This window comes from Helicoverpa armigera, chromosome 9 (genome assembly GCF_030705265.1).
Source record: "Helicoverpa armigera isolate CAAS_96S chromosome 9, ASM3070526v1, whole genome shotgun sequence".
Lineage (NCBI taxonomy): Eukaryota > Metazoa > Arthropoda > Insecta > Lepidoptera > Noctuidae > Helicoverpa > Helicoverpa armigera.
The window spans coordinates 10,422,133-10,437,235 of record NC_087128.1 but is presented as its reverse complement, the minus strand read 5'-3'; the positions used below and the strand labels follow the sequence as shown (position 1 = coordinate 10,437,235).

General features: G+C 37.0%; 1 protein-coding gene across 1 annotated transcript in view; it reads left to right on the top strand.

The window, feature by feature from the left end:
* LOC110369769 (uncharacterized) overlaps positions 1 to 10,983 on the top strand; it is a 52,897-nt gene extending 41,914 nt beyond the window's left edge. The window contains exons 2-9 of the mRNA XM_049839161.2: positions 3,152 to 3,234; positions 4,589 to 5,147; positions 6,078 to 6,186; positions 6,502 to 6,584; positions 7,811 to 7,947; positions 9,425 to 9,605; positions 9,989 to 10,140; positions 10,852 to 10,983. Coding sequence (XP_049695118.2) covers positions 3,174 to 3,234; positions 4,589 to 5,147; positions 6,078 to 6,186; positions 6,502 to 6,584; positions 7,811 to 7,947; positions 9,425 to 9,605; positions 9,989 to 10,140; positions 10,852 to 10,946 — 1,377 coding nt within the window. The 5' untranslated portion in view covers positions 3,152 to 3,173 and the 3' untranslated portion in view covers positions 10,947 to 10,983. The remainder of the gene's footprint in view (positions 1 to 3,151; positions 3,235 to 4,588; positions 5,148 to 6,077; positions 6,187 to 6,501; positions 6,585 to 7,810; positions 7,948 to 9,424; positions 9,606 to 9,988; positions 10,141 to 10,851) is intronic.
* The last annotated feature ends 4,120 nt before the right edge of the window (positions 10,984 to 15,103 follow it).

The window sequence follows — 15,103 nt, the reverse complement described above, 5'->3', positions numbered from 1 at the left end:
GTAATTTGTTACTTTTTTGTCGTCTGAGTTGTGAATAATTATTTGCGTGTTATTTTAAAAGGATGGTTGGGTGTAAACTGTTAAATTTTATGTATTTGCCATTTGATAATAGGTGTCAATGTTATAAGATTCGGTATTTTAATATGTACTTATCACAAAACAAAAGAGATAGATAGAAATATGGCGAGGCTCCAAAAAAAGATTCCAATTATTCTTGAACAAAAATGAATACTCACGCGACAGAACTCAAAGTTCAGTGCTAGCACGTGTTCGTGAACAATAGTTTGAATTTTTCGAACATTTTATACTACCAACACGTGTCACGCACAATGGGAATAGTTTTTATGACATTTTCCCACGCATTTAATTACCATTTACCTACTACAACGAGTAGACCAGAACAAACATTTATGTACGTCCCAATGCTGCATTCCAGTGAAATCTTGCCTTAAGCCAAACACACTGCAACTTGACTACCCATCCCTCGAGAACTTGACTGCAATGCTGAATAAAATACTCCTTTGATGCAGACGAGACCGTAAATAATGTAGCTTACATCAATAGCCCACATACTTTAAATCTTGGAATTGAATCTGGTCTCTAAGGATGTGTACAATCGCTCACAGCTCACGGCAAGTACAGGCAAGAAGTTTTTTTTTTATTAAAAAAAACACACTTTTTGTACCAAGGAAAATAAAGTATAGTTAAGTAAAGATGGACACGGTCGGTCCATGAATGGGTGTCTTCGTATTTCAGAAGGTAGGTACGTTAGATTGAGGCGGCCGGGGGCCATTTCTGTCTGTCGGTTGGCAGACAGAAATGGAAATCTTTCTAAACCCGGGTTGCCTCGGTAATTAGCTTCAGGAAGTCAAATATCCAGTCACTCCATGTTAAACACTTGTACTCAGTTGCATCCTTTTAGCTTTGGAGGCCGACCCCGACAAAGTTTGAGAAAATGCTAAACTGATACATATACGTATGTAGATGTCTCAGTTAAGTAAGTATTTAAGTACTTAATTACTAAAACATTTTTGAAGATATGTTTTTCTCATTTTCACCTACAAAACTCCATATGAATACCGCTAAATTCACAATGCCTTCAATTTAATACTTCGTCTTACAAAGGCGACCAGCGACCTGATACTCTTGATACTCCGCCGAAAGTTCCACAAACTTTTGGGCAGTTCCAACTTGTAAGGCCAATTTGTACAAGCATGTCCAGTGTGGTCCAAGCCTTAAAGCACTGGTGGCATTTAATTAACACTTCGCTCCATTTACTGGGAACTGGGAACTTCGCAAAGTCTGTTATTTTCTCAAACGTTTTAATCATTGTTGCGGTTTGTAGAGCGATGTTTTAATTATTATTTTGAAGTGAAGATGAAATGATATTTCAAGTTTCTTGTTTGATTTTGTAAGTAAACAGATGTTCTTTTGTTTATTTCAAAAGTTTTGAAAGTCAAAGAATGTAAGGTCGAATTCGAAAGTCGAAGGTTGAATTGATTTTACAGAAGGTAATAAAAGTCAAGAAATGTGGTCCAAATATCGATAGCGAAAATAAAGAAAAGTGGGTTTGTAGGAGAGAAAGAAAGCAAAAGAAAGCTAAACATTTTTATGGCCACTGCAATGCGCGTCACGAAACAACTAAAATTGTTCCGGCTCTGGTAAATGAGTAATGTGTGTTTGGAAACACCCATATAACGCTACGTTCACACGGATACATATATATTTAAGCTGGATCTGATTTGTGCAGGATACGCTTTTTTTTTATTACTTTATTTTAAGGAACTTACAGACTAATAACATCACTGGTCAACTATAGGTTAAAGTTATTGGTAATACCAAACCCCCTTATATATAGGTAATGATCTTGAAATCACACATTATATCTAAAGTGAAAATCAGACCTGGCTTAAATATTGATAGAGATTCAGAACGAAATTCCAGAATGCTTTAACAATTTTCTTTGAATGGTATACCTACATTTTAATTTCTCTCCCTGTCTTCATATGATGAAATATAAACTTCCATTCATAAAGATATTATTATATCCTCTATAGGCAGTCGCGTAAAAATATCCCATCTTCAATACACGTGGAATTTGTACATTGAGTATTCAAAATTGTCGTGTCCCCAACACGAGCCATACATTCCTACCACGGCGAACAAAATGACTAGCGGAGGTGTCATAACGGAAAATCGAATAAGAAAGTACCGCGCCAATATGCAGGTGTGTGGGGGACGAGAAATGTTACTGCTTTCGCCCTTGTACGCATTCTTTGGAACCGATCATTTTTGTTTATACCAAAAATCGGTGACAGATGTCTCAAAGAATGCCTCGTTAGTTCACTCGGAATTGATCGTTTTGATCATGCAAACTGTATGTACGTATTTGAACTAGAAGAACGCGCCTGACCTACTTGTATTATGGCATCTCCGCTCATCTTTCCTTACTCCGTGATTTGAACACAATGTACCCCGAAATTCCTATGGGATCTTCCGAAGGCCTTACGTTGTTTACAAATATGCTAAAATGTATTAAATCCCGAACATGACAAATTAAGGAGAGTGTTTTTTGGTACCGGTAATAACATTACTGTTAGTCGTGAATAATATGGTTGAATATGATGAATGGTTTTTCCTGTGGTTGACATGTAGGTACTTGTAAGACATGAAAATACGTTTCATATAACAGCTTATACCATTCCTACAAACCAGTTTAATGTCTTACATAATAGTATGTTAATAGGGAAAACAGTGAATATGATTTTGTAAACATAAATATGTAGGCCTTAGGTGATTCACACAGTGCGATGCGCGGAAAGTGAATTATGAAATACGGAGTTATCTTTTGTTTGTCGCCACGGTGCGAGTAGTTTCGTGATAATCGCCTGAAAAGGCTAGTATAAAATGGGCATATTTGTGTAGTTTTCATGTTCATATGAAAACTTTGGATTTTTTTCATTTTGAAAACCCAATTAATCTTTTTGAATTCAATTCTAAGGTTGTCATTACGAAAGGATGACTTAAGTAGGATAGAAAATTACTTGTCTATTGATGATAATGAATTCATTCTTAATTTCTATCCTTTCACCTTAAAAATAAGATTGTAAATAGCCTGGCAGATAATTTATGTAAATTATATTTGTTACAGTGTCAATGATGATGTAGCAGCGATGTGCGCGCCGGCCGCCGCGGCGCTCCTGCTCGCAGCCCTAGCTGCCCTGCCTTGTAGAGGTTAGATAATTAAATAATATTCATAGTTATTTATTTTATACACAACAATATAAAAAAATATGTACAAAGTGAATTAATAAACAATTTATTTACCTATTTATAATTTATTTATTGTTTTTCATAACAAAGTTACCTTAAGTTTACAGATTACTTAATCTAATTCGACATACATAGTATTTACAAATATTTCCATAACCATAACTTAACTATATATCCTTACATACTACACCGTAAGTGGCTTGGTGTACTATATCTTTACTTTATATACTTGTATTTTATATGTGAGGCAGTCACGGTTTTTTGAACAATCAGTTTTATCGCATTGTTTTTCAATAGTGAGTTCTCCAACAACAACACCTTTGATCAATTGATTATGATGATTTGATCCGTAATTAGTTATGTAGTTATACAGCACGGTAGTATGTAACGAATTACAGAAAATAAAAATAGATTGATGGCGCAGAGTTATACAACGCATTGATTGTACAGTTAGCAGGCTTCATAGGAAGGATATAAAAGAAAAAAGTAGATCTTAGCTTAGATCTCCAAATAATGTCTGAAGACGTACATAAAAATGTAGGAGTGCCAGCCAATTTCTAACAGGATCTAATTTACACACAATATCATTCAATTTTCTTTTCAACATAATTCACAGTTGTTTCGCTTCAATCTCGTTTCTTTTCTCTTATTTCATCGTCAATGACACTTCGCCAAAAGATCCCAAATGCCCTCGAGAGCATTACAAACTCAACGTTGTCCAAAATTGTTTATTTGAAGCCAGCATGTTGAAAGGGCCGTCCTGTAAACTGTCGGCCATTTAAAAAATAATTTTCTTTACGCGTCCCCGCACAAATTAAATTGCAAATTTACGAGAGCTTTCAACTTGTACTTCTAAGTGCCCTTATTATATTTTAATTCCTAGAGAGATTTTTTATAAACTGCGGAAGTCTCTTTGAGGGAATACTGCTGCGAGGTTTTAAAAGCGGGCTGTTATCTGATTGCATGACGGTATTTTAAGCTGAAATAGAAGCTTCATGTATAATGTGATTAAGAGCTACATTGTTTTTGAACTTAGAATGAGTACTTCAACTTAAATGGAACACTACAACTTCTTGAATTCACAAAGACTTTGAAGACATACCTACGACTTCTATAAATACTTGAAGCTAGATTGAAACATCTTTGCCGAAATACCTTTACCCGCAATGTTTAGCGAAGCGCCGAACCGAACCTAAAGTGGTTACAACACAATAGAAAACTTCCAGTTTACTTTCCAACGAAAAGGTTACAGTTTCCAGACAAACCCAAATACTTGATTGTTTATCGAGTCTAAAATTTACATTTATATTTGCAGGCACCGACGCCGACGTTGCCGCAAGGATATTGAACGAAACCAACAATTTTCAAGAGACCGGCTCACAACCAACTATAAACAAACTCTATCAAATGTTACATGCTAACTTTGACCTACATAATCAAAGCAAACTTGTCGAAAACTTTAATTACTCTAGTGTTAATCTCACAGACAGTTTTAACTTATACAACAATCTTAAGTATCCCACAAGTGTAGATAAGAATCAAGTTGAATGCTGTTTGAATGTTGATCACAGTGATAACAAAACAAATATAAGTTTTCCAAACGAGGGTGCTAAAGTTATTGTAAATAATGTGGATGAGGTCGATGAGAAGAAGAATAGGAAAAGGCGGGTTGTGAATGTGGTTCGAACGTTTATAGAAGTCACTACGTCTGATACAAGGAGGTATCTTGAGGCCACTGGCTCGTCGCTGCCCTCAAGTCATCCACCTTCGTTAATGGAGAGGAGAAGAAAGCCTGGGGAGACAGGCTCCAGTGCCCCACTTCTAAACTACATCTTCGATACATACTCCAATACACATCAACATAGAAATGAGAAGTAAGTAAACAAAACCCAATGTTGAACGAAAAACATTTGCCAATAATAAACAATTTAATACGGTAATACCCAAATCGTATTTCATAGAAATGAAATCTGTAGAGCCTGAACAAAACATTGTATGAGTACTTTATCACAATGCTTGTTTACAATACAAATGATGAACCAACATTAATGTTCGTCAGGCGTTTTATAACAAACCTTGTTTGCTTTTGCCTAATGGTTTGACAGAACGGCCAGTGCCAAAATTAATTCAATTCTGTTGACTTAACGAAGAGCAGAACTGTAATGACGAAATTGAATAATATGAAATTTTAAACGTCTTCAACTTTGCGCATACAAAATTCGCACGGAATTCACGAAAATATTTTTATTCAAAGAAAACTTTGGAAATAATTTCTTCAATTTGTATTTTTAATGTCGCGGACCCCATTTTAAATATTTTCGCAAACGGATTTAAGGTAAACAAGTCAAAGTTTGAAGTTGGAAAACACCTTGAATGTTTGTTGAGAGAACTTTAGAATTTGTTCAAGTAGATAACAGCAAGCAACTAATTTAATTTTTTTTTATCGTCCCACTGCTGGGCACAGGCCTCCTCTCACACGGAGAAGGATTGAGCATTAATCACCACGCTTGCTCAATGCGGGTTGGTGATTTCAGACTTTATAGTCCAGGTTTCCTCAAGATGTTTTTCCTTCACCTTTTTATCAGCCATTGGTGTCTAAGTATACTTAGAAAGTACATACAAACTTAGAAAAGTTGCATTGGTACTTGCCTGGACCCTGGAATCGAACCCACACCCTCATACTCGAAAGGTTGGTTCTTTACCCACTAGGCCACCACGACTTCAAGTAGATATCTATTTATTCAAGTTCAAGTAGATATTTGTGTCGAAATGCTGTTAATTAGCTTCAATTTGTATGTAATCAGGGTGGGGAATGGCAACAGTATTTACGCGGCGGCGGCGCCCGAGATAGAAGCTTTGGTCGGATCTACCGCTCATTTAGACTGCAAAGTGGACGCCCTTCATGATAAACTGGTAATAAGTATGTTTCTTGTTATGATTTGTTTGCTTTCAATTTCTTTTGTGGACTTTTTGCTATCTTTTCTTACGTAGGTAAATTACACTGAATTACATAATCGCAAAAATTGACACTATCACATGATAAATGTTGGAAAAAAATTCAGCGTCTATGGTAATCGCGATGGTGCTCGATTTTTTTGCAACACAATTTATTATGCCTTACTAAAATTCATTAGTCATCTTGAATAATTTTCTATCTATTTTCTTAATAAATATTTCTTCTAGCATTACCAAATTAACTTTCTGCTCATTATAATTAATAATGTTCAGGTATCCTGGGTGAGGCGGAAAAACGACGAAGATCCTATGGAGCTGCTGACTACGGGTACACAACAGTACACAGCTGATGACAGGTTTGTTCATAGTTTTATATTGTAGTAAATTTTTGCCGACAAAGTTATTTATAAGAAGGAGATTATATCCTTTGCAAAAACTCACTTTCTGTTCTTTTTGGCCTTGCCAGCGTAGCAAGTGGGAGTTGGGAGTCGCGATTTTCACATTTAAACATGACCTACCCAATTAGAATATTTATTTTAGCATCACGACGTAGTAAATCAAATGTTTGTTTGGGAGTAAATATCATGACAAATTATGAGTAGGTAACCTACTGCCTAATAAATCAGAAGTAGTCTCAAATCTGCCTGACAGCGTCGAAAGTGGAAATTGTAATAATTACATCCATCAAGGCAGCCAGAGAATGTACACAAATGTACAACCAACTTTAGAAACATTTTTCAGACTGTCAGTTGTTTGTTTTGTAATACTTAAAAAGCTTTGTAAAGCGGTGTTGGCAACATTAGACGGGATATCTTGTTCAGTGTCTAGTACCTACTAGTACGTATTTCAACGGGGTAAGACTAACTTTAACGAGTTAATAAAACAAAAACACTTACTTATTGCACTCAATTATCTAGACAGCTCCCCGAAACTTTATAATATATTGCTCCTGAATAAACTCCTTACAAAGTTGCTGAAACGAAAATATAAATAAGCGAGCTTCCCTTCCTTAAGGATAAACAGAGTTTCGTATACTTTCTAAACTGTGTGAAATTATGTATGATGAAGAATTTTTGAGCGCTACTCGAGAATTCTTTTGAAAGTTTGTTATAAGGCAAAATTCTGTGAATGATCGACTTTGCGTGTGGGAGATGTTTAAACAGTACACGTGTTCTTCCTTTGATCATTATATAATTTGAATTCCCAATCGAATTTATACAAACTTAACATTTACCTAATAATTTATTTACTCAGTAAATATAAACTTAAAAAGCGTGGAATATATCGTCTTCGTTGCCGCCTCACGAAGGCAGCATGGCTACTTTGAATCAGAATGCTTAACATGTGACCGAAATAAAACTATCCTTTAAGTCACTTGCAGTATCAACAAGCATCTTTGCCTGATCTTTAAACAGAAGATGAGCATACTAGCCACATTGGCCAAGAGAGACAAAGCCTGGCAGGATCTTTTTCCAGAATTTTCCCATACTGCAGTGATATCGAAATATTTTCCTGAAAATTTCATTTTAAATAAATATTTTTTTTTTTTACTTTTCGATATCTAACTATTTGTTTCTACCAGGTACTCAGCCCGCTTCATACCTCCAGACATATGGCGATTAGAAGTACGAGAGGTCCGTCCAACCGACGCAGCGCACTATGACTGTCAACTGTCGGCGCATCCACCTCGGACTGCGAGGGTCACGCTGAGGGTGCCTGGTGAGTTAGAAACTGTTGTTTTTTTAATCGAGTATTCTTCTTTTTTAGTGATACTGTGTGTTTTGTAGAAAACGATGGTTGTCACTGCTAACTGTCACCGGAAGAGATATGAAATACTAGCTTCCGCCAGCGGCTACACCCGCGTGGTGTGTTGATAATAAGTAGCCTATGTGTTAATCCAGGGTATCACCTATCTACATACCAAATTTCAATCAAATCGGTCCAGCCGTTTTTGCGTGATTGAATAACAAACATACATCCATACGATCTCACATTTATAATATAAGTAGGATATAAGAAGGATTAAGAAGTGTTTTTGAAAAAATGTGCAACTATCAGTGCCAACAATGGTCAGGATCAGTCAAACTGCTGTAACTGGCGATGATCAACGTGGCTTAAAAACCTGCCTTGAATCCAGAGCCAGTATCAGTAAATCGGTTATTCACTCATCATCATCCTCATCCTCCGAGCCTTTTCCCAACCATGTTGGGGTCGGCTTCCAGTCTAACCGGATTCAGCGGAGTACCAGTGCTTTACAAGAAGCGACTGCCTATCTGACCTCCTCAACCCAGTTACCCTAGCAACCCCATACCCATTAATTTAAGGATAAGCTAAAAAACTTATGAAAGAACTTGCGATGAAAAACAAGGTAAGTTAACTTATTACAACTAAAGAAAGCTCTTAATTATATTAAAAGTATAAAATTATTTAGTACACATAATCTTAAAGTTGTGCTGTTAAAATATTTTTTAAGAATATAAAAGAAAATATTTCAGTCATAGTCGAAACTTTTCACTTCGTAACTGGGTTAATTACACATTAATCTAACCCAGTTAGTAAACATAAAACCTTTTATATTCTTTGTAATATTATTTTTGAAAAACCAAACTTTATAAAATCGTTGAGTGGCTGTTCAAGAATATTATAAGAAGACTTCAGGTAACAAAGAACTGAAAACAATATTGTTCTTTTGTTTCAAAATGGCTCTTATTTATCTTAATTATTAGATAATGGTTTTTCTTCTGCAAGGTATTTAATTGGTTTATTTGTTAAGGTGAGATTCTTATTGCGCGGTACTGCTGAAGCACACAAATGTGTCTCCTTTTTTATGTAAAAATATATTAATTTAAGGAACTCAAACCAAATTTTAGATATCATATCATCGTCGTCGTCGTCATAGTCTGAAAAAATCCACTGCAAGACAAAGGCCTCCCCAAGTTTGGGGGATTTGTCCAATACTCAATGCGCGGGGTATGCGAGTTGGTAACTGGGGTGTTAAACATTTTGAGCTTCGGAGATTCTGCTGCCTATCTCTGAGGTGTGTTTATGACGTGTGACTAAGTGGGATATTAAATGCAAGGTTATTGGTTGTACGCGTCGGTCGCCAGAGCATATGCGGTTGGCAATCGTTGTAGGACTATGTTAGTTCCCCATTACACCTTTGTATACCCAGATTTAAATCCTACTCTTGTTACAGAAGTGTCAGTGCGCATAGTAGACGGCGCGGGCGCAGCGGTGTCAGAGCAAGTCTGTGAGGTTGGCAGCACTGTAGCTCTGCGGTGCGAGGTCAACGGCCTGAAGATGGAGGGGGGGCCGTCCTTGCTGTGGTATAGGAAGGATGATCTACTCAATGATGATACTACTAGGGGTGGGATAAGGTACGTGTAAGACTTTGATCTGATTGTACTACTTTGATTGAAATAATTCCATTTGCTAACGTGTCACTTGTGAATGTAAGAAAAGGAAGGCCGAAGATAGATTATCTGAAAGACAAAGGGAGTAAAAGTTTATTTTGGCGAAAATTGAGTCTCTGAAGTTAGATTTTTCACGCTTCGCGCGTGTGCACAATTGCACCACTATTGTTTGGTCAGAGCTTTTTTGAATATCGTCAAGTCTTGTTATCGGCAAAGCTTCTCGACAAGATCTGTCTGCCCAGTTTCAAATAGCTAATTTCAGAAAAGCAAAGTTAAATGGCACAAATTGTATATCATACTCTTTTGTATTTTACTTTATTGTTTACTTAGATGAAATATTCTAACAGTGTACGAACCGAGTTCGGATCAAACGGCGCGAACTCAATACTGCGAGTGGCGCGCGTGCGCGGTGACGATGCGGGACGCTACACGTGCGCGATCGCACGCGCGCCGCCACCGACGCCGGCGCCTGCGCATGTCATACTGCATGTTATTAAAGGTAATTGTTTAGTTTGCTATGAAAAACTAAGTAAATAACAGATATGGATGTTTAATGATGTCCCTCCTAGCCGGTTATCGGCTACAGCGGCTGTTCTCATGTAAGGAGATTAGCCAACTACGCAGGACATATTATAGTGCACGAGCATTTGCGCAGACACAGGTGCACTCCCTATTCCTTCACTCTCATAACCCGATGGGACGGCAATCCGACACGACCGGAGAGAGATCAGGCGCAGGACCGACATTTACGTGCTCTCCGATGCACGGGTGTATCAATCACCAGCTTCCAGACTCCGGGCTGCTTTGTGAAAGTCTTCTAAAACCCACAAAGCGATTTCGGCCCGACTCGGGAATCGAACCCGAGACCTCGTGCTCAGCAGCCGCACTTGCGACAGCTAGACCAACGAGGATGTTTAATAAACTTATAATGACAACATAATCTGAGATTGTAAATAAAATCCACAGTCATCTAGTTCGAAGTGCAAAATAAAGGTATAATGGTGCAAAAAAGGTTACATAATGGCACCGAATATTTTGTGCAGTTGTCAATTTTCAAGGGAACATAGCATATGTTTGTGTACTCACTGTCAGACGTGTCAACTCAATTGTTCCATCTCGCATTTTTCCTGTTTCTTTGTCTTCTAATTAGAAGATGATAGTTTTTTTGCTGCCTGACTGTACCTACCAAATCATTAATTCCTTTTACCAGGTGAGAGCCTAGCTGAGCTGCATCAGGGCGGCAGTCGGACATTTACCTCGTCGTGGGTGCTAACGTTGGCACTGTGCGTCCTTTTACAAGCCTAATATTAACATTTGTTTATTAATAAATTGTTCGTATTTATTTGGGTGTTTCATTTCATGTTTATAACCTAAAAATTGTATAGGTAAACATCACTAAATTGCGTAAATATCACAATTTTATTACACGATCCACCTGTGTGTGTGTAAATATACTTATATCCATATTGTTTTAATAAAAGTACACTTTGCAGCGCTCAGTGATTCCGTGTAGCTGAACTATGTAAAAACTAACAAAGACAATGTTCATCTATACACAAGTAAGACCCGCACGATTTTTGTAGTTATACCTAGAGGTACATCAATGTATTTCTAGGAAAAAAATGTAGCCTCCTGAATATAAACAGTACAGGTCAATTCTCTATTACTAAGTGACATGCAAAGGGGACATTTGCAAAAAGGTAGCCAGCTATCCATCTATACTTTTTTTCGCAAATAGGATTACCTACATATTCTCCAAGCCGCAGGTAATGTTTCGACATCAATGATACGTATAAGTCTTGAATTACACAGGTGAGTCAAACGTATTCTGGATTTAGGCCTCACCATTTTTTTTTCTCTCAGAATATCCCAGTGCAAAAAACAATTTGGAACCTAGAACTCCAATACAGACTTATAGATATACCTTAAGAATATCTTTAACTTTTCCATTTTCATAAATTAAGCAAGTTCAAAACAAACCAAATATCTCTGAAATATTTCCAAATAAACACTGTAATCTATACTTTACTTTCTCGTATACTATCAAAAACCTACGGAAAACATTTCCACGAAATAAATGCATACTTCTGGCATGAAACTCGCACAATTTATGCGTATCACCCAAAATTGGGTGAACCGCCCGCTCGCCGTACAAAGACCGTGTATATACGGATATGTTACAATCCTGACCACGGAGGAAGGAAAGATAGCGGAGATGCCATGAGGAAGGTAGGTCATTTGCCTTCTTGTAGGTCAAGCTCCATACGGTAGGCGTGATCAGTTACTAGAACTAACGAGACGTCCAAGTTCCTTGTCAAAAAACCAATCTGTCAAACCCTGGTATTTTATTTTGAAAATAAGGGGAGGTTCCATAGTCCCCTCCTTGTCCCCTGGCCCACCCGCATTTCTGCGCGATACTTTGTTAGGAGATTTTGCGTTATGACATCTCCACTAGCCATTTTGTTCTCTCTGATCCTGACAAATAGAACGACCATTGGACCAGACGTTAACATTTTTCTCGCATTTCGCGTTCCCATTATACGAGAATGGATTACATAAATAATCATGATGATGGCAGAGCGAGATTTGGTGTTTTATGACTCGTATCTATGCTAATAACTATAAATTGAGTTGGATGGCTCTTTTTGCTTCGTGATACGCACCGGACTTTGATGTATTGTACGTTTGTAAAAGGTTTCGTATTCGTACAATTTTGGGAGTATGGTGTCGGTGTACTCATATCATTTTTCGGAGTGTACGATAAACTGTTGGTCCCGGCAGTCATTGAACATCTTTGGCAGTCGTTACGGGTAGTCAGAAGCCAGTAAGTCTGACAATCAGACTTACTAAGGTATTGGGTTCCACGGGTAACTGGGTTGAGGAAGTCAGATGGGCAGTCACTCCTTGTTAAACACTGATACATCCTTGTAACACCCCAACATAGTTGAGAAAAGGCTAGGCAGATCATGATGATGGTGTAGGTTTACTCTTGAAATAGTATCATGTGTTTCGTGTGGAGTTTGCATGGGCTATTTAAAATTTATCAGACAGCAACAGCGAATTATTGCTGCAGTATTTTGTATGGGTAATTTGACTTACGGTAATTATCGTCCAGAAAATACTCTACGCTATCATTTTTCCTTGTTTTACATATTTACCTTGTTTTACATATTTTACATATTCGTGGAATTTTCACTTCGCCGATGTTATTAATTCTATGAACTATTTCGAAAAGAAAATTCAATATATATTTAATGGTCATATAAATAGACCCACCCATATAAAGGTAGGCTATAAAATATGTTATCTTTATGGACCCAGCAGGGCACAGAAACGCCAGAAAATGCTGTTTAAGTAACAAATAAATATCCACTATTGCCGTGTTCAGCGTTCAATTAATATTTTCATAAATAGCAATTTAAATTGCTTAACGTTCGAAAAATATTTCTTGCTTCTGTTTTTAAAGGAAATTGTGATAATTAGTATGAGGGAGAGTAATCGATTAATTTAGAGCCGAATTATCATCTAAATAAGTTTTATCTTAATATTTTTAACATTTTAGTTCAGTTTGACATTTTAACAGCTTTTGTATAGAAAATATGTGGAGCAGCTTTAAATTGAATTAATGAAACCAACTTTATTTATTTTTATTAAATATATTTTTGTATATTCGATATCAGATAGAAGTTAGCTGATGACTGAAAAATTGGCCCTAAAAGAAAGTAAACAGAACAGACCATAAACCTTACCACCTTTTACCAAAACACTGAAGCTCCAAAACATGAATAAACTTTTCAAATTTCACATGAAACCCGACTGTAAAATCAGTAGGTACACATTGTAATTGGAGTATTACAAATTACTTAAACATACCAAAAGTTTACAGTTGAACAATCACTATAAATATGTAGATGGGAATATCCATATTTATGAGAGAACTAAGCTTGTCTGGTATCGGATAAACTGGTAAACTGGTACTATGTTAACTACCTCCTGACTTAGTTATAACTGGACTGCGGGTTTGTTAAGGTGGTATGCAGAGATTGTTGCATCTATTCCTTAAAACTATGCATTCCACTTTGCAATGTACGAAAAAAAATTTTTAAGTAAAATAATTGTCATTTATAAGATCTGTTATGCTGGAATTTGTTGTTAATGGTAACTGAAGTCAAAACCTTAATCAAGCAAATAAAGACTTTATGTACCTACCTAAGTATATAGTATTTAAATTGGCTTGATAAAGATTTTGAGAATATTTTTTTTTCGATGACTTACGTACAGGTCGTTCACACGCAATTTGTTGCTGTACGCTGGAACTCGCAGATAAAAAAAAATTGTCCTTCACAGTACACACCTAACCTATGCAATCTTTTTTTTACATAGGAATATATCTATCAAATGAAACAAAACACAGACGAACATTCAAAAGGTATTCTAGTTATTTAGCACTAACAGCCCCGGATCTTAAATTTTTTTTAGGCGGGGCAAATACTGAAAAATGCCGCCCCGCCTGCCTACCTAATTATGTTTATTTTCACCAAAAAAAGTCACTTTTTTGGTAGGTATAGGACTTAAAAAAAATTGTCCAAATCATTGTAGGCTCAAACAGTTGGACAGATTAATTTATGAAAGTCGAGACAGATTAATGTAGGTAGGTACACAAAAAGTTAATAAGTCTTGTATTAAAAAGCGCTATAATAAAGTAACAAGCAATCGGAAGCGCAAACTTTTTTGTTTTTGAGGACTCCATAAATATCTTTTTGCTACATTTGACTTATAAAAGGTAATACAGCGTAGATTTGATTTATGGAGTCAACAAGGTAAACCGGTAATGATTATGTAGGTAATATTGCGCGAGCGAAGCGAGCGCCAAATTTTTTGAGTTTACGACACAAAAGTACCTACATTGTCAAGGAACAAGTAGCCGCGTGCGTAGCGAGCGCGAACTTTTTTAAGTTATTTGTTTGAAGACTCACAAATGAAACTAGGAATTACGTACAAATAAAAAGAAACCGTGATTAGAGCGAGTGCCATTTGCGTTCGTTGATTCGGTGCGTCAATAAAAATAAAAAACCATCTGAAAAACAGTACATAAATAGTCATTTAGCCGCGAGCGTAGCGAGCGAGAATTTTTTCACTTAGTTGGAGGATGTTAAAAGTGAAAAATAATCAAAATGATCAATTAAATAAAGTGAAGGCGACTTTTTTTGAAACTACGGGTGTAATTTCATCGAAATTTCCTGGTGGTGGGGTGGGGCGTCCCGCGGCGCCCCTGAGGCCGAGGCGCCCGGGTTATTCGCACACGCTGCACCATAGGTTAAGACAGCCCTGTAGGTAACTATTATGGTTAAAATCAGGCAGCCGCCTGATTTTGCCGCCCCCTGAATTTGCCGCCCGGGGCATGGGCCCCGGCTTGCCCCCCCCTAGATCCGGGGCTGAGCACTAATTCCGCAAACACCGAA